General features: G+C 44.5%; 1 protein-coding gene across 1 annotated transcript in view; it reads right to left on the bottom strand.

Moving 5' to 3' along the window:
• Window positions 1-20488, bottom strand: part of LOC134398119 (nuclear GTPase SLIP-GC-like) — a 65401-nt gene that overhangs the window by 16111 nt on the left and 28802 nt on the right. The window contains exons 12-18 of the mRNA XM_063125363.1: window positions 19030-19163; window positions 18557-18721; window positions 16776-16933; window positions 10614-10752; window positions 9512-9620; window positions 2815-2927; window positions 903-993 (exon numbers count right to left, since the gene is read on the bottom strand). Coding sequence (XP_062981433.1) covers window positions 903-993; window positions 2815-2927; window positions 9512-9620; window positions 10614-10752; window positions 16776-16933; window positions 18557-18721; window positions 19030-19163 — 909 coding nt within the window. The remainder of the gene's footprint in view (window positions 1-902; window positions 994-2814; window positions 2928-9511; window positions 9621-10613; window positions 10753-16775; window positions 16934-18556; window positions 18722-19029; window positions 19164-20488) is intronic.

Raw genomic sequence — 20488 nt, 5'->3', positions numbered from 1 at the left:
GAGGACAGAGAAGAATTAATGATGTGAAGCAAGGACGGGAGGATAGCGGGGATAAGATTAATAAAGACGCGAGAGGGAATCGGATCACGGGAACAAGTGGAAGGCTTCGATGAGCGCAGTATTTTAGACAGTTCATCAGCTGAGACCGAAGGGAACGCCGAGAGAGTTGAAGGAGGAGCTGACAGGTGAGGGACAGGAGCTGGAAGCGGAGCAGAGTTGGCTAGATCGGAGCGTATAGTTTGGATTTTAGCATTGAAGAAAGAGGCAAAGTCGTTGGCAGACAGGGAGGCAGGGAGAGATGGCGGATTAGGCTTCAGAAGAGAATTGAAGGACGCGAAGAGCCGCTGAGGGTGCTTAGCGTTTGACTGGATCAACGTTGAGTAGTGCTGCTGTTTGGCCAGTGAAATGGCAGAAGAGAAAGAGGAGAGAACAAATTTGTAGTGGACAAAGTCCGCCCAGTCCTTGGTCTTACGCCAGAGGCGTTCGGCTGCCCGGGAACAAGAGCGAAGGTAGCGGAGGAAAGAGGTGAGCCACGGTTGGGGTTGAGAGGGGCGAACTATCCGAGTTGTAGATGGAGCAAGATTATCAAGAGTTGAAGATAAGGAGGAGTTAAAGGAGGAGACGGCTGAGTCCAAGGAGACGGCTGTGTAGACAGAAGGAAGAGAGGAGGCTAAGGACTGAGAAAAAGCCTTCTGTCTGCAAATGTCCGGGTGTAACCATGAAAACAGCAAAGCAGAACATTCAGCAAAAGGGAGACTTTAAGGGCTCTCCTTATGTTCTTGTACTGATCCCTAGAACCCAGAACAACACTGCTTCTTAAGGCCCAACTACTGCTTGGAAATCCGATGTACCTTACTCATTTCGTAAGCCCCTGGCGACTCTGCACCTGACCGGATGCTTACCTGGTAACTTCACAGCCAGCTGGTCCTGGTGCAGCAAGAGCAGTTTGAGCACAATGGAAGTTTCCTTTTTCAGCGTCGTCATGATCTTCTCCTGTGTGACACAAAGCATGTCCCATATGAAGCCACAAGCACGCCAGTGGGGGTGGGGAGGGAGGGGGCGTCAATCGGTGACAGAGCGCCTCCTTTACACAGTCCAAACACACCCACACCCGCGTCTCCGTCTAAAGGATCTCATTAACAGAGGCCTCCCTTGTCTGAAGGTGCTTGCTCAAGGGCGTGATGCTTTGCTATAGCCACTTCGCTATAGCTATTCTTGGCCTGATGCTCATCAGGCTTTTCTGAAAGGGATACGTTGCACACGATTTCTGGGCTTCCAACCTCTTAAAAGGGGAAGGCGTTTGCTTTATTCAGTTTCCCCTTGAGTGTCATTTTCCCAGGTTTATCTCAAAGATAGTAACTAGCATCTTTTTGTCTACATGCTTTGCAGCTGGCTTAATAGGGAAGTTACCCCACCATTCCCCCACCCAAGCTGAATAAATGTGGAATCGGAACTTCTGCTTGGCGTTTATGGCACTTTCGCTGCCTCTCCTGACTAGCTCCAGGTAGATGTTGCTTGCGACTCCTATGAGTGAGTCATTTATGGCAATAAGTTTAGCATAAGTCAGCAACTTTTTACTTCATATTTCCCCGTGCCTTTTCAGTTCTCTCTTCCTGTCCATTGTTGTATTCTTGTTTTTTTAAAAAAATTGTCTGTTACTTCGAAAATTGGAGGTTTGATTACTGACCAAACTCAAGAGCGAGTGTATGATTTTTCTCCTCATGCTGCTTAGGCTGTTTGGTTCCACTAGGGTGACCATCTGAAAAGAAAGACCGTGCTCCTGTATCTTTAACAGTTGCATAGAAAAGGGTATTTCAGCAGGTGTCATTTGTATATATGGAGAACCTGGTGAAATTCCATCTTCATCACCACAGTGAAAGCTGCAGGAGCTATACGGCAGCTATACTGTGACCAGATTTAAAAGAGGGCAGGGCTCCTGCAGCTTTCACTGTGGTGATAAAGAGGAAATTTCACCAGGTTCTCCCTATATACAAATGACACCTGCTGAAATTCCCTTTTCAATACAACTGTTAAAGATACAGGAGGTTTGGGCAACCAGGATGATCAGGGGTCTGGAAACAAAGCCCGATGAAGAGAGACTGAAAGAACTGGGCATGTTTAGCTAGAGAAGAGAAGATTGAGGGGAGACAGGAGAGCATTTTTCAATTACTTGAAAGGTTGTCACACAGAGGAGAGCCAGGATCTCTTCTCAATCCTCCCAGAGTGCAGGACACGGAATAACGGGCACAAGGTTAAAGGAAGCCGGATTCCAGCTGGACATCAGGAAAAACTTCCTGACTGTTAGAGCAGTACGACAATGGAATCAGTTACCTAGGGAGGTTGTGGCCTCTCCCACCCTAGAGGCCTTCAAGAGACAGCTGGACAACCACCTGTCAGGGATGCTTTAGGGTGGATTCCAGCATTGAGCATGGGGTTGGACTCGATGGCCTTGTAGGCCCCTTCCAACTCTGCTATTCTATGATTCTATGATTCTATGAAGTCATGTAAGGAGGAAGGGAGGTTAGGACAGGCCATGGGTTAGCCAGTGGAGAAAGAGGGCTTGGCTATCTGCCCACCTACTCTCAGGTGATGCATCCTGATAGCTAGAGGAAACACTACTTGTCTCAACAAAGAGGTGGGGTGTTAGATAGGAGCTGGTTGTGCCAGTTTCTACCTATTGGCTAGCAAAACAAACAAAAATAGTCACGGAGGCTCTGAGTATGTAAAGGCAGCCTCATCAAGAGGATGCCACGTGCAATAAATATACCCCAAGTGATTGTGCTCAGAGTCGAAGACAAGGGTTTTCCATTGTACCTTCAGTTCGAGGAAACAGCTCTCTATCTCCTTCTTGACCTCTCTGTCAATGTTGTCCCTGAGGATGGTCTTCATCTGATCACAGGCTCCCGGGCCCCTTATGGTTGAGGCCTCTATAGAAGCAAGAATGGTCAAAACATTAGTAGTGAGCAAGGGAGGCAAGGGTTACACCTGGATAACAAGTGTTACCATATCAAGGAGAAGATCCCATTCAATGGACATTCTCTGCTCAATCTAATGGAATTGATTCAGTGGGTTCAGCCCCAACTGAAGGAAACAATGTGGAATTATCCAACAGAATTAATTTCAACATGGGTTGGCATCTCCGTGGGGCAGGTACTGAGCTTCTGAGCTTTCAAATGTTGGCGGCAAAGTACAAGACCAAATGAATACTGGATACAAATCAAAATGATCATATTTATTTTGATCAAATTAATTTGTATTACTACATTACTATTTTATACTTACAACAAGCCAAGCTTAGTCTGAGACTCAGTGAGTGGCCCAAAGTCACCCAGTCAGCTTCATGGCAGACTGGGGACTAAAATCCATATTGCCCAAGTCCCATTCCAAGGTCTAACACTACACCACACTGGCTCTTACTACCTATGGTTTAAGGCTGAACATAAATACACCTAGTATTTGGCCTTTCCCCCTTGTTTCCATTTTCAAAAGGCACAGGAAGCCTCAAGCAAGCGGTAGACTCATGACGCAGTGCACTACCATGCTTTGCAACGCCATGTGATATTGATGGCCTTATATGGTATTGCTGCCTCTTGTTAGAAAGGCAGTTAGCAGAGTAAAAACAAAAAGGCAAAGTGGTATGAGTATTTACCAGACCCACATGGAAAAGCAGGCACAGAGTAGGATTTCAAAAAAACAGCAGGAGAAAGAGTGAGTGAGCAAGAATGTGCTCCCAGTAATAGAGGTTGGCAGAGAGAGGAGGGAAAGGAAGCGAAAGAGCAAAAAACTGTAAGCTACAGAGAGAGATCCTAAAGCTAGCTATGCCCAAAATTCCCATGCATTAACTAGATAACTGCCAAACTGCCCCCTTCCTGTAACTTGCAGATGAGGCTGCAATATTCCCAACAGATACCCACATGCGTAAGAACTCAAAACCCACCCCCAGCAGGCACAAAAAACGTCCCATATAGAAACATATTACTAATGGTCAGCACTGGAGCACTATGCAATCATATATCATATATACATACATACAATGGGGGAGGGGGGCGGCGGCGGCTCACACATAAGAAGAACCAAGTTGCTGCTGCTGTTTCACTCGCGTTACCATTCAACCAGACACAGTAAGGGAGGATCAGGTGAGCAAGCAAAGCTAGGATGAGAGAAGCAGCAGAAACTGGTGGGCATGGCTGACATTACTGGATTCTGCCCCACCTCATCTCAGCGGTGGGCTAGAAAACAATTCATTGGTTCCCTTGAGATTAAAGTCAATGCAGCCAGTGGACCATGTCAACTGGAACACAACAGGAAGTCAGCAATTTGCGTAGTCACAGTCAGGGTGCGAGGGAGCCCATCATAATACTGGCCATTTGCTTTACCAGGTATAAGAACATAAGAAGAGCCGTGCAGGATCAGACCAAAGGTCCATTCAGTCCAGCATTCTTTTCACACAGTGGCCAACCAGCTGTCGACCAGGGACCCACAAGCGAGACATGAGTGCAACAGCACTAGGGTTGCCAGACATCCCAGAAAACTGGGAATGTCCCAATTTCCAGGAGAACCTGAAATGTCCTGACCAGCTGGGCAAGAATCCCGGATTCCTGGTCCAGCTGGCTGGAGAACTTCTGACCTCCAAAATGGTGCCTTGAGCCTGCTCAGCGAGCAGCAGCTTCGAAAAAGACGCATCAATCCGGTGCTTTTTCCAGAGCATCACCGCTATTCCACAGGGTCATCTGAGTCACTCACCCTGTGACTCACCTTATTGCAACTGCAGCTGCGTAGAAGAGGAACAACGGAAAGGCGCACGTGCTCTGCTCAGGCTCCCTGAGTCCCATGCAATGCAAAGGAGTTTGGTGAGCTTGGCGGGCTGTGGTCAGACCTTTAGGGTAAGCGTGGGGCGGAGCTGCTGGGTTATTTGTGGGGGAAGAAAGAGAGTTTTGTGGGGGGCAGGAGGGCGGGAGTGGGGGATGAGGGGGTGAAGGAGAGGAAAGGAGAGAAGGGAGAAAGGAAAGGAGAGTCACTCCCCCCAAAACCGCCCTTCAAAAATCCACCTCCTTGGATTTGGGTTGCAAACCTCAAATCTGTTACTTGGAAGTCAGTTGCAGTGAATTTAAGATGTCTGGTTTTACAGTTGTTGATGTTTTAATTGAAAAATTAAAACGGTATAAAAATGTAATAAATAAATAAAAATGGGCTTTGCAAAAATTGGGATTTCCCTAGACTTTTACACATTGCTCAGTTTTTTAAAAAATCCTAGCCACCGCCACCCCCAAAAAAAGTCTCCTGGTTTTGTGGATTTTGTGGATATGGCAACTCTAAACAGCACCTTCTTACCCATGTTCCCCAGCAACTGATGTACATAGGCACACTGCCTCTGCTAATGGAAGTAGTACATAGTCATCAGGACTACTAGCCATTGTTAGCCTCCTCCAGGAATTGATCTAACCCCCTTTTAAAGCCATCCAAATTGATGGCCATCACCACATCTTGTGGTAGTGAATTCCATAGTTAAATTATGTGCTGTGTGAAGGAGTCCTTCCTTTTATCTGTCCTGTATCTCCCACTAATCAGATTCATGGGATACGACCCACTGGGTTCTAGTATTGTGAGAGGGGAAGAAAAAGGTATTTCTTAGAGTTTTAAGCAAAGTCTTGTGATCATGGGGGTGAGGGGTATGTAAATGTGGTGCTACAGGAAGGGCTGGATAGGAGGAGGAGTTTGGTTAAATTCCCACAGCTATTGCCATCCTAATTCAGACTCATAATTGGAAAGACCCATGGAGAAAGAGGCATCCAAACCATATTATTCATTATTGGTAGTTTTATTCTCAATTCCTTTTCTACTTATGCCTTACATGGAGTTTGCCTTTTTTACAGCAGTCGTACACTGGAATGACCCCTGAACCAGGATGATCAGGGATCTGGAAACAAAGTCCCATGAAGAGAGACTGAAAGAACTGGGCATGTTTAGCCTGGAGAAGAGAAGATTGAGGGGAGACATGATAGCACTCTTATTATTATTATTATTATTATTATTATTATTATTATTATTTATATAGCACCATCAATGTACATGGTGCTGTACAGAGTAAAACAGTAAATAGCAAGACCCTGCCGCATAGGCTTACATTCTAATAAAATGATAATAAAACAATAAGGAGGGGAAGAGAATGCAAACAGGCACAGGGTAGGGTAAGCAGGCATTGGGTAGGGTAAAACTCTTCAAATACTTAAAAGGTTGTCACACAGAGGAGGGGCAGAATCTCTTCTCAATCCTCCCAGAGTGCAGGACACGGAATAACAGGCTCAAGTTAAAGGAAGCCAGATTCCAGCTGGACATCAGGAAAAACTTCCTGACTGTTAGAGCAGTACGACAATGGAATCCATTACCTAGGGAGGTGGTGGGCTCTCCCACACTAGAGGCCTTCAAGAGGCAGCTGGACAACCATCTGTCAGGGATGCTTTAGGGTGGATTCCTGCATTGAGCAGGGGGTTGGACTCGATGGCCTTGTAGGCCCCTTCCAACTCTGCTATTCTATGATTCTATGACATTTTCATCAAGCTGTTCACCACAACCCCAAGAACAAATCCCATCAAGTTTGGAGGGGGGGTTGCCCCAATGTGCATTACTTTGCACATGCTTACGTTCAACCACATCTGCCATTTGGATGCCCGTTCTCTCAGTTTAGATGAGACCCTTTTATAACTCCTCACAATCCGTTTTTGTCACAACCACTGTAAATAATTTGGTGTCATCGGCAAACGTGGCCACTTCACTGCTCACTCCTAATTCCAGATCATTTTGTGAATAAGTTGAAAAGAATTGGTCCCAATACCGATCCCTGCAGGACCCCACTATTTACTTCTCTCCATCAGGAGAATTTACCATTTATTCCGACTCTCTGCCTTATGTTCTTTAACCCGTTTCTGATCCATAAGAGGGCCTCTCCTCTCATTCCATGACTGCTAAATTTGCTCAGAAGTCTTTGATAATGGAGTTGTCAAAAGCCTTTTGGATGTCAAAGTAAACAATATCTACTGGGCTACCACGGTCTACATAGAATCATAGAATCATAGAATAGCAGAGTTGGAAGGGGCCTACAAGGCCATCGAGTCCAACCCCCTGCTCAGTGCAGGAATCCACCCTAAAGCATCCCTGACAGATGGTTATCCAGCTGCCTCTTGAATGCCTCTAGTGTGGGAGAGCCCACAACCTCCCTAGGTAGCTGATTCCACCGTCGCACTGCTCTAACAGTCAGGAAGTTTTTCCTGATGTCCAACTGGAATCTGGCTTCCTGTAACTTGAGCCCGTTATTCCGTGTCCTGCACTCTGGGAGGATCGAGAAGAGATCCCGGCCCTCCTCTGTGTGACAATCTTTTAAGTATTTGAAGAGTGCTATCATGTCTCCCCTCAATCTTCTCTTCATATTTACTGACACTCTGAAAGGTTAGTGAGTTACCACTGCAGAAGCTGTGTTGATTCTTTTTCAGCAGGGCTTGTCCTTCTATGTTTACTAATTTAATCCTTAATATTGCTTTCAACCAATTTACCCAGCAGGTGCTCCCGAAGTCTACCAAACCGAGGGGCTAATAGGCCATGGCACTGTTGGCTGGGTCTTCAGAAAGCCGGCCTCACTGCCCTTTCATAGGTCCACATTCTACCATTCTGCGCTCAATGGAACCCCACCCTGCAGCACACTCAAGAGGGGAACAATATGGGAAGGCAGAAGGAAGATGTTGTACAATGTACACTATAAAAAAAGGTATTTATATGATGATTATGGTACTATCAAAATCTAGCTTGTGTGTGTGTGTGTGATATATTCAAATCCATTAAATCCCCACAGGATTGTGGGGTTGCCCTTGAAGACGACTCGGAAGTTGCAGCTAGTGCAAAATGCAGCAGCTAGACTGCTGGCGGGTACATCTTACAGAGACCACATAACACCGGTCTTAAAGGAACTGCACTGGCTGCCTATACACTTCCGGTCGGAATTCAAGGTGCTGGTAATGACGTTTAAAGCCCTAGATGGCTTGGGACCTCGATACTTGAGAGAGCGCCTCTCCTTATATACGCCTCCCCGAGACCTCAGATCTGTTGGAGGAGCCCTTCTCCGCATCCCACCAATGCAACGTATATGCTATGATTGGACAAGGGAGAGGGCTTTCTCTGTGGTGGCACCCCGACTGTGGAATGCCCTCCCCTTGGAGGCCCGATTGGCGCCAACATGGATTGCATTTCGACGCCAAGTAAAAACATGGCTTTTTAACAAAGCCTTTGATGGTTAAACCCACTGGGACATAGTTTCAACTGTTTTAACTGCATCTATTGCTTTTAAATTATATATTGTTTTAACTTGGATTATGGTTTAATTTGTTTTAAATTGTGTATATTTATTGTTTTATACTGTATGTTTTTATCTGTACGCCAGCCTGAGATCTTAGTGATATAAGGCGGGATATAAATATTTTAAATAAATAAATAAATAAATTAAAATGAATGATTTCAGTAATCCCTGCAACAATCCTGCAAGGTAGGTCACTATTATCACCCCCTTCTTCAGATTGTGGCTGATCCAACACAGCCTTGTGATCCCATGGCAGAGGCAAGATTGGAACCAAGGGCTTCCTGGCACACAGCTCAGTCCCTTAGCCACTACACCGGTGCTTACCAATTAATTCATTAAAGTTAATTAGTTAAATGCCAGGTGCCTTATTCAACTAAAAATCAGTTACAGAATCCCTACAACGGCAGGGGTAGAATTAAGGCAATGAGGGGAACTGCTGCTGTTGCCTACGCTCTTGATGGCTTATTGAAACGTAAAATCTAGAATCATGGAATCGTAGAATAGTAGAGTTGAAAGGGGCCTAAAAGGCCATCGAGTCCAACCCCCCGAGTCCAAGCTGGAGCGTGTTCAGAGGAGGGCAACCAGGATGATCAAGAATCATTAGATCTAGAATCATTTGATGGCCTGTTTGAACAGTTGCTGGAGTAGGGTTAGCGTGATCATAGAATCATTTTATTTTATTTTATTTTATTTATTTATTTCATTTCTATACCGCCCAATAGCCGAAGCTCTCTGGGCGGTTCACAAAAATTAAAACCATGAAGAGCATAATAAAACAACCAACAATTTAAAAAACACAAAATACAAAATACAATATAAAAACCACGACCAGGATAAAACCACACATAGAATAGTAGAGTTGGAATGGGCCCATCAGGCCATCAAGTACAACCCCCTGATGAGGGAAGTCACTGTTCCCTCTCCCGAAAAAGGAACCTGGCCCCTAAGTATGTGAAACCATGACATCTGATCAAAGTACTATGTGCCGTGACATAGCAACACTGCCCAGATATGGGAAATCCATAATTTGCTTCCCTTGCAAAGCCTACACCCACATCATAGAGGGTAAAATCCCTCATACTATATACCTGGTCCCAGAATGCATCTCTTAGCACTGCTCAGCGAAACCCCTCCAAAATATGACATACAAATATCAAGATCTCCTACCTTCATAATAGGGCATCAGATCAAATTGGATGGATTTTCGAAGGCTCTGGTAGATAACTATCTTCTGCTGAAGAATCTCTGCTCTTAGTTTCGTCATGATGACATTTGTCTGTGGAGATCAAGATATAGGTAAGAAAGTTCTCTCAATCACAAAAATGATCTTCTTAAACTCAGCTTGTCTCCTGTCAGTGTTGGGTCCCCCTCGAGAACATGAAACCGGGGCTCCACTAGGGTCTGCCATTGTTTTCCACGTGCAAATCAACGTGCTGGCTTGGCGCTGACAAAACCCGACTAAAGCCTCTGTGCCCTTCTCTGTCCCCGCTCCATCAATGCTGGCCAACTCAAGAAATGTAAGCATCTCCTGGAAGTCTCTGCACTGCTGCTAGTTTTTACTCTGGTTGCACTTTTATACTGCAGTCTTAAGCTAATAAGAGCTTCTCTGCATTAAAGGAAAATCATAGAATCATAGAATCGCAGAGCCGGAAGGGGCCTACAAGGCCATGGAGTCCAACCCCCTGCTCAAGGCAGGAACCCACCCTAAAGCATCCCTGACAGAGGGTTGTCCAGCTGCCTCTTGAATCCTGCTACCTTAGTGGGGCTTCATCTTTCTGAGTTCACAATGGGGACAATACATGCGTTTACCACCACCACCCACCACCTTTTGTTTTTCCTGGTTCCTTGTGGGCATGTTCCATATGTTTCACCGATCTGGCTAGCAGATGCTGCTGCAGGATTTCTAAATTATTGCCGGATTCTTGAATTGTGTCAGTTTGGGGGATTACTGCATTTTTGTCGATTTATAAAATAGCGGAATAAACCTCAAATACGATGAGAGAGGGACCAGAGATTGATGACATCATGAAAAGGACCTGCAAACTTCCTTAAGTGGACCATCATGAGTGCACGATAAACGTCTCGTGTAAAAAGCCTCTCTATTTTATATTATATTTTATGCTGTGTTTTGTGCTATGGATTTTTGTGAACTGCATTGGGGGGTATAGAAATGCAATAACTAAATAAATAAACAAGATGATAAAATCCCCAGGTGTGGGTACTTTCTTTTGCTTCACTGGTTGATGCTTCTTTCTCAGTATGAACTTACTTCATGAATGAAAGCTTTAATTTTTCCATTGTCTTCAGGTATTTTGTTGTTTCTTGCAATCTGACTGATCTTCTCCTGCACCTCATTTTTAAACCCTTCCAAATGAGGCCACAGATTGCCTCTTGTTCCTTTTTGGATCCTGTTTAAAGGGGAAGTGTTGAGAACATAGCAATGAATTTCATCCTCCAGTCATATTCTGAACAGCAGGCAAGGAGGTGTCAAATCGGAGCAGCAACTGTGGAAAAGGGGCATCTGTGGACCAGTTTGGATATCCATGTCAAGTATGAAATATGCACCTGCTTACGTATATGTTCAGTTTCGTTTATTTAAATGCCCCTTTTCAGCAGCAGACTATGCTTAAAGTGGCTCGCAATAAACGTCATCATCAAAATACAACATCATATTTGTTACAAAACATATATAAATAAATAAAGTATGAGTTCAATATTACAATGAAACAATCTAAACTTAATACATAACAAACATAAAGCAAGATATTTTTTTAAAAAAAAACTGGGTAAGGAGAAAAACCTAACCCAATCCTAGCTAATGTTGGGTTTACATAAGAACCTAAGAACCGTGTTCAGAGGAGGGCAACCAGGATGATCAGGGGTCTGGAAACAAAGCCCTAAGAAGAGAGACTGAAAGAACTGGGCATGTTTAGCCTGGAGAAGAGAAGATGGAGGGGAGACATGATAGCACTCTTCAAATACTTAAAATGTTGTCACCCAGAGGAGGGCCAGGATCTCTTCTCGATCCTCCCAGAGTGCAGGACACAGAATAACGGGCTGAAGTTACAGGAAGTCAGATTCCGGCTGGACACCTGGAAAAACTTCCTGACTGTTAGAGCAGTACGACAATGGAATCAGTTACCTAGGGAGATTGTGGGCTCTCTCACACTAGAGGCCTTCAAGAGGCAGCTGGACAACCATCTCTCAGGGATGCTTTAGGGTGGATTCCTGCCTTGAGCAGGGGGTTGGACTCGACGGCCTTGTAGGCCCCTTCCAACTCTGCTATTCTATGATTCTATGATAAGAGCCCTGATGCTGGATCAGACCAAGGGTCCATCTAGTCCAGCCTTCTTTTTGCACAGTAGCAATCCAGCCATCAGCTAGGGACAAACAAACAGGACATGAGTGCAACAGCACCCCACCCCCCACCCATGTTCCCCAGCATACTGCTTCTGATACTGGAGGTAGCATATAACCAGCAGGACGAGTAGTCATTGTTAAACTTCTCCTCCAGAGGCACAAATGGTGGCTATTTTTAAACACCTGTTGAAAACATTCTTGTTCACACAGGCTTTCCCTTACCTGTGAGGGATTCTGCTACTACCCTGTTTTACTATTAATGTTGTGGTAATGTTTTCAGTTATGCATTTCATCAGGTTCATTGTTGTTGTTAATTTCATTTCTATACTACCCCATAGCTGAAGCTCTCTGGGCAGTTTACAACAACATTTTTTATAATGTTATACTGTATTTTATGGTGAACCACTTATGGATTTTAATATATATTAAATGCTGTGAAAGTATTATAATCTATATAAATAAAAATGAAAAAGACCGTTCGTTACTGTCGTTATATCTCCGAAAGTTCTTCACCGATTGCTTTGAAATTTTGACACAGCGTTGCGTTCGAATACGCGAGCGTTGTTATGTAACTATGTTCTCTATGGGGTCAAAGGTTTGTCTTAAAATCAAAGAAATAGGCCTTCTCAAAACCAGTCCTGCTGATCATTGTGACATCACCAACCAGTAGGCCAATCCGCTCCCTCTGCCTTCTCTCTTATTTGCATGTTCTCTCACAATTGGCTGAGTGAATATAGATGTCACACCTGTGACAGTTACATGTTCTGAAGAAAGGTAACTGCCAGGAGTTTCCGCTCACCGTAAAAACCTCCTCACCGTAAAAACATCCTTTTTAAAAAACCAAACAATTTGCTTTACTTCATCCAAATAATGCCTCGCAGAAGATCACACTTAGGTCGTCGTACTCGCAGAGCGGAAGCACTGCGACGAGAAATTGCAAATCAGACTGAGGAAGAACGGGCATCAGCAAACGAGAAAAAAGAAAAAAATGCCTCAAATACGTGCCAAGGAACCAGGCAAGCAACGTTCAGCCAGACTTGAGGATGCACGGTTGCGAGCACGGCAATCGCGTTCTACAGCTTCAGATCTGCTTTGTTCTTAACAGAATGAACGCGACAGGCTGAGAGTGGCTGAAAGACGTCAACGAGAAACAGCACATCAGCGTCAAACACGACTCCGTGGTAAACAATCACACGATTACAATCGCCTTGCATTCCGGTACAACCCAGCTGATGATTATAGTTTGAGGCGGCATGTTCTCATCGGCACTGTGACTGAAGTGTGTCCTTATTGCAAGGCTCTTAAATTTAATGGAGAAACAAAAGGAATGTGTTGCGCTGCTGGAAAAATTAAACTGCCTCAACTTGGAGAACCACCAGAGCCATTACAAACTTTGCTTGCCGGATATACCGCTGAATCAAAGCATTTCCTATCTAACATCAGGAAATACAACTCATGCTTCCAAATGACGTCGTTCGGCGCAGAAATCATCACAGCTCCATTTATGCCAACTTTCAAAGTCAAAGGACAAATTTATCATAAAGCCGGCTCCTTCCTTCTGTTTCAAGATAGTCAACATAAATTCCTACAAATGTATTTCATTGGTGATGGCAATGATGAATTGAATGCACGCTGCGGAATTTATACCGGCATAAAAAGGGCCATCATTTCAAAACTGCAACAGCTACTTCACGAAAAAAACAATTTAGTACATTTGTTCAAAACAGCAATTGACATGATGCCATCTGATACACACAAGATTGTTATTCATGCTGACAAAACGCCTGCTGGAGAACATGTGCGAAGATTCAATGCTCCAACTATAGACGAAGTGGCAATTGTTATAGTCGGAGATCAATCTTGACAGGACCTTTCAAAGGTGAAGATGTCCTCATTCCTCGCATTCCTATGATTCCAACAGATATGCCATTTCAATTTAAGAGATTGCAATTCCCCATTCGATTGGCGTTTGCAATCACCATCAACAAAGCTCAGGGCCAATCTTTAGAATTGTGCGGTTTAGATCTAGACAAAGATTGCTTCTCACATGGACAATTATATGTTGCGTGTTCTAGAGTCGGCAAACCAGACAATCTCTATATCTGCACAGACAATGGAACAACAAACAATTTTGTATACCCACAAGCATTGTGGAATTAAACATATTAGAAACGTGCGCTTTGTCTTTTCTTTCTTTTCCATTTAACCAGACTGAGCCACAGCAATGCGTGGCAGGGTACAGCTAGTCTATATAAATAAAAATGAAAAAGACCGTTCATTACTGTCGTTATATCTCCGAAAGCTCTTCACCGATTGCTTTGAAATTTTGACACAACGTTGCGTTCGAATACGCGAGCGTTGTTATGTAACTATGTTCTCTATGGGGTCAAAGGTTTGTCTTAAAATCGAAGAAATAGGCCTCCTCAAAACCAGTACTGCTGATCATTGTGACATCACCAACCAGTAGGCCAAATCCGCTCCCTCTGCCTTCTCTCTTATTTGCATGTTCTCTCACAACTGGCTGAGTGAATATAGATGTCACACCTGTGACAGTTACACGTTCTGAAGAAAGGTAACTGCCAGGAGTTTCCGCTAACCTCCTCACCGTAAAAACATCCTTTTTAAAAAACCAAACAATCTGCTTTACTTCATCCAAATAATGCCTCGCAGAAGATCACACTTAGGTCGTCGTACTCGCGGAGCGGAAGCACTGCGACGAGAAATTGCAAATCAGACTGAGGAAGAACGGGCATCAGCAAACAAGAAAAAAAGAAAAAAAATGCCTCAAATACGTGCCAAGGAACCAGGCAAGCAACGTTCAGCCAGACTTGAGGATGCACGATTGCGAGCACGGCAATTGCGTTCTACAGCTTCAGATCTGCTTTGTTCTCAACAGAATGAACGCGACAGGCTGAGAGTGGCTGAAAGATGTCAACGAGAAACAGCACATCAGCGTCAAACACGACTCCGTGGTAAACAATCACACGATTACAATCGCCTTGCATTCCGGTACAACCCAGCTGATGATTATAGTTTGAGGTGGCATGTTCTCATCGGCACTATGACTGAAGTGTGTCCTTATTGCAGGGCTCTTAAATTTAATGGAGAAACAAAAGGAATGTGTTGCGCTGCTGGAAAAATTAAACTGCCTCAACTTGGAGAACCACCAGAGCCATTACAAACTTTGCTTGCCGGATATACCGCAGAATCAAAGCATTTCCTCTCTAACATCAGGAAATACAACTCATGCTTCCAAATGATGTCGTTCGGCGCAGAAATCATCACAGCTCCATTTATGCCAACTTTCAAAGTCAAAGGACAAATTTATCATAAAGCCGGCTCCTTCCTTCCGTTTCCAGATAGTCAACATAAATTCCTACAAATGTATTTCATTGGTGATGGCAATGATGAATTGAATGCACGCTGCGGAATTTATACCGGCATAAAAAGGTCCATCATTTCAAAACTGCAACAGCTACTTCACAAAAAAAACAATTTAGTACATTTGTTCAAAACAGCAATTGACATGATGCCATCTGATACACACAAGATTGTTATTCATGCTGACAAAACGCCTGCTGGAGAACATGTGCGAAGATTCAATGCTCCAACTATAGACGAAGTGGCAATTGTTATAGTCAGAGATCAATCTTGACAGGACCTTTCAAAGGTGAAGATGTCCTCATTCCTCGCATTCCTACGATTCCAACAGATATGCCATTTCAATTTAAGAGATTGCAATTCCCAATTCGATTGGCGTTAGGAATCAACATCAACAAAGCTCAGGGCCAATCTTTAGAATTGTGCGGTTTAGATCTAGACACAGATTGGTTCTCACATGGACAATTATATGTTGCGTGTTCTAGAGTCGGCAAACCAGACAATCTCTATATCTACACAGACAATGGAACAACTAAAAATATTGTATATCCACAAGCATTGTGAAATTAAACATATTAGAAACGTGCGCTTTGTCTTTTCTTTCTTTTCAATTTAACCAGACTGAGCCACAGCAACGCGTGGCAGGGTACAGCTAGGAAGAAGAAGAAGAAGAAGAAGAAGAAGAAGAAGAAGAAGAAGAAGAAGAAGAAGAGGAGGAGGAGGAGGAGGAGGAGGAGGAGGAGGAGGAGGAGGAGGAGGAGGAGGAGGAGGAGGAGAAGAAGAAGAAGAAGAAGAAGAAGAAGAAGAAGAAGAAGAAGAAGAAGAAGAAGAAGAAGAAGAAGAAGAAGAAGAAGAAGAAGAAGAAGAAGAAGAAGAAGAACCCACTAGAGTTCCTACAGCACAGCAGCCCCAGGGGTAAAGTGTCCCTGACTGCCCACTGATAGCAGCCCTGCACTGCCTGGGCCCTGGTTACTTGAGTGCTCGCCTCACTCCTGTGTCCCACCACTGGCAGACTCAATGTTGGTCTAAATTTTAGTGTGGGTTGAGGGTCTTTAATGGAAATTGTTTTATGTGTTGGAATGCTCTTCCAGAGCATCTACGTACCACGAGTTCCATCGTACATTTTCAATGGCTTTTGGTATTTTAGCTTGATTTACTGTTCTTATTACTATGATTATTCTCTTATTTCTGTTTCGTGAACTCCTTCCCCCCTTCATATGTTTAAATGTGATTTTAGATTGTAAGCCTTTAGGCAGGGTGTTGCTGTTTTATTTGTATATTTTGTACAGCACCAAGTACATTGTTGGTGCTAAATAAATGAATAAATAAATATAATAATAATGTGTTATTGTAAAGTGCTACAATGCCAGAAATGGCAAGGTGGCGCTTTAAAAATGTTTTTAAATAAATTAAATAAATACATTATGAATTAGCTCCAATATGCAGAAATAACAGTTTGTGTGAGTTGGCTACTTATCTGAGCCGATAATGCTGGAGAGCCACACGCATCAAAGACCCAGCAGCAACCTCTGTGAGGAGGGATTTCCGTACCCCAAGCAGTTTGATCACAGAAGCTGCACCCATTGCTCACATCAGAGTTCAAAGGGTGCGGAGGCACCGGCAAAGGTGGCGGAGCACAGGCTGAATTTCTCAGGGGTGCGGGGGAACCCATATGATGATATTCTCTTACCTGAATATGTTTCCAAATATGTTCTCAACATTATCATAGATGGGCCTGGCAAGGTCTTCATTGAAATCTATGCGGGCAAACGTCCTTGAAGCGTACACACCATTCTTCAAGCACACCGCCTTTAGGACCTTGTGGAAACCTTGGTTCCCTCCATTTCTCTGGATAATTAGAAATAATGTTTTTAGTGAATCCATTAAGAGAAGACCTCTGTTAAATGCAAGGATGGACAAATCTGACAGTTTTGGTTGCTCTCAGTTTCTCATTTCTGTGGCTCAGTTCACACAACACATTTCTCTATGCAGTGTGAAATCTCCACTCAACTGTTGAGTTTGTAGGGGGTACTCGCCACACAACAACTTCCAACTCCACCATTGTGTGAATGTGGGCGCCCGTGGAGTTTGACTGGCAGTTCCTCCACCCTCTCTCCTCCCCCAGTCCTCCCAATGGTATCCCATCAGCCATTGCTGCAAAAAAAAACCCAATCCTGGCTGCTCTCCTAGAGTGGCACTCACTCCTTTCATCACTGTAGCCGGGGAATTCTGTAGCCGGTGGGAAAAGCCCTCCGCACAACACAGGACACAACGGTTGGACAGGAACTCTCCTCTGCATAACGTGGATATTCAGCACAGGGTGGAGTTTTTCCCTCCAGACAACACGTTTTTCAACTGTGGTGTAAAGACTCCATGGTGGAGTTCTAAAACCACTGTTGACAAATGTGTTGTCGGAACCAAGTCTGTGTGTTATTTTCCCTGCTCTAATACATTTTGTACACACTTTCCCCCAATATGCACATTCATGTATGCATGTTTACTGAAGAACTGTGCAGACTGAAGGAGGGGACCCTCCTACTGTCTGAACACAAAAGAGCACTGCTTAGGGTGACCATACGAAAAGGAGGACAGGGCTCCTGTATCTTTAACACTTGCACAGAAAAGGGAATTTCAGCAGGTGCCATTTGTATATATGGAGAACCTGCTGAAATTCCCTCATTCCAGTTAAAGCTGCAGGTGCCCTGCCCTCTTTTAAATCTGGTCTAGTATAGCTTCTGCAGCTTTAACTGTGGTGATGAAGAGAGAATTTCACCAGGTTCTCCATATATACAAAGGACACCTGCTGAAATTCTCTTCTCTGTGCAACTGTTAAAGATACAGGAGCCCTGTCCTCCTTTTCATAGGGTCACCCTAGCACTGCTAGTTGGAAGATAGTGATGTCTTTCATTCAAAGCCCACGTGTTTCGGGTTATGAAAAACCCTTTCTCAACGGCACTCTACAACAAAAAACAAATATAAAACTGTGAATTAACACTTTATACAATAACCAACACTGATTAAAAAGTTATTTTACAAAACCTATTTTGTATATCCTCGAAGGGGGCTGTTGTGAGGCCACTCCTAAAGAAAGCCTCCTGGAACCCCAAAGACTATATAACTTAGGGTGACCCTATGAAAAGGAGGACAGGGCTCCTGTATCTTTAACAGTTGCATAGAAAAGGGAATTTCAGCAGGTGTCATTTGTATGCATGGTGAAATTCCCTCTTCATCACAACAGTTAAAGCTGCAGGAGCTATACTAGAGTGACCAGATTTAAAAGAGGGCAGGGCTCCTGCAGCTTTAACTGGTGTGAGGGAATTTCACCAGGTTCTCCATATATACAAATGGCACCTGCTGAAATTTCTATAACCAAATTGTTATAAGGAAAACTGCACACAAAACGGACATTTGGAGAGGGATGAATTATGTAGGCACTTATTTGCTAAAAAGTGCACAAGGGATTTCCCTTACTGTGAGCTTCTCGTCAAGAATTTTCTCATAGGATCTTCTGGCCCTGGTCACTCCATCACAGAGGGGCTGTTTCATCTTAGTGAAAAGACTTTCAAGTTTCTCCCCCAAAGCGTCGATCTTCTCATTCACAAACTGTTCGACTCCACTCTCCTGAAAATGCCGCTCCTAAGGAAACAGCAAAGGGCACATCAACAAGGCACCAGAACAGAAGGCAGGTAATTAGCAAGGGTGCAGGTCTCCCAAACTGAAGGTGTGAAGTTGGCAGGAAGGATGGACAGGAAGAGATGGACAAGAGAGGCAAAGCTGCTGGGAGGCAGGAGGATTGGGACCATGCTGGGACTAAGAAGCCAGGGAGAAGCATGTGGGGATTGTATCGGATTATTAAATATTCGATTGCTGGTCTCTTGGCTTCTTTATTACAATCATACTTTTCTTTTCTTTTTTAGATATGGGATTTGTCCTTGGTCTCATACCACAAATTGTTGTTCGGAACCAATGTTCTCAGTAAGCAGGTGAATTCCCAAAGTTTCCGTCACATAATCTGTCACCAGCCTCTCCTTCTCCTTCAGATAGATCCTCCTGATGTATTCCCGCAGCTTTGGTATTTCTGAGATGAAGGGAAAATAAAATAAAACTAGTGAAACACAAAGCATGGAAATTCAAGCAGTAGTCTTCAGAAAAAAATTCTGCTCTAAGATCCTTGCTTCTAGAACACTTCTTGGTACTTGAAATTGTAACCATCTAAAGTAACATAAAAATGGAGATTTATTTATTTATTTATTACATTTCTATACCGCCCAATAGCCAAAGCTCTCTGGATGGTTCACAACAATTAAAACCCAGAACAATTTTCTTCTGGGCTGGTTCTATGGCAGGGAAACTTCTCCGTTATGCACCCAACCTGCTCACAAAGAAAAGGTGAATAAATGCATCTAAATTAATGGTCGCTGCATGTGTTGTGTTGCTTTTCTAAACACATTGTTCTTCAACCTGCTTCCATCTCTCAAACTAGAGCAAGAAAGGGTCAAGGGGAATTTTCACAGAGCAAATCACATATCAAGACCACAACGGCAGCTTCTCTTGGGCTAGTCCGCAATATTCCACGCTGGCAAATATGATGTCAAAGATGGCATGGGAATGGCTGTGATCATTCACTAAATGCAGGGTGGAGTATCCAGAAGCATAATGCACCGACATGCTGTAGCTGCATGCAAATGCACTCCCCTTGCAGCCCCACCAGCTCCGGCATTCACCACCTGTCACTGTTCTGTAAATTGACCTAACAGTCTAGGTTAATCCGGAGAGGAGATCGCACAGCTAGAGGATGCTGCCTCACAGGCATATAAGCTAGGGCTGTACACCCCCTCCCCGAACCGCTTTGGATCCTGATCTGGACCTTCCGGATCGGGCCCGAACCAGTTTGGGTCGATCCGGACCTCCCCCAATCCACTCCGGAACTGGATCTGGAGTGAGATCCAAAGGTCCGGATCGATATTCGGCCCCCATTTTGCCCCCCCTTCTCCACTTACTTGCCTCGGAGGCAGGTAAGTGGGGAAGGGGGGACAAAATGGGGGCTGATCAAGGCCTCCTCCCCCCTTACCTGGCTCCGCCATCCGCCGCCACATGGACTGCCGCCGCCGCGGGCAGCAGAGCTAGGTAAGCCCCCCTCCCTGCTCTGTTTCCGGCCTTAGGCCTGAGCCACAGTTGAATCCGCCACCCAGACTGCGATGGACCCAGGTAAGCCCCCCTCCTCCTCCCCACTTACCTGGCTCCGAAGCTTCGGAACAGTCTGAATCGCTTCGGACCATTCCGAACCTCCTCCGTCCGCTCTGGAACTGGGCTTCGGCAGTCCGGATCGCCCCACTCCGCTTCAGATCCGGGGATCCGTAACAGAGTGGAGCACACCCCTAATATAAGCCCCAGAGTGTCTTC

The sequence above is a fragment of the Elgaria multicarinata genome, chromosome 4, assembly GCF_023053635.1.
Source record: "Elgaria multicarinata webbii isolate HBS135686 ecotype San Diego chromosome 4, rElgMul1.1.pri, whole genome shotgun sequence".
NCBI lineage: Eukaryota > Metazoa > Chordata > Lepidosauria > Squamata > Anguidae > Elgaria > Elgaria multicarinata.
The sequence above is the reverse complement of the archived record's forward strand: the minus strand, read 5'-3'. Positions and strand labels throughout refer to the sequence as shown.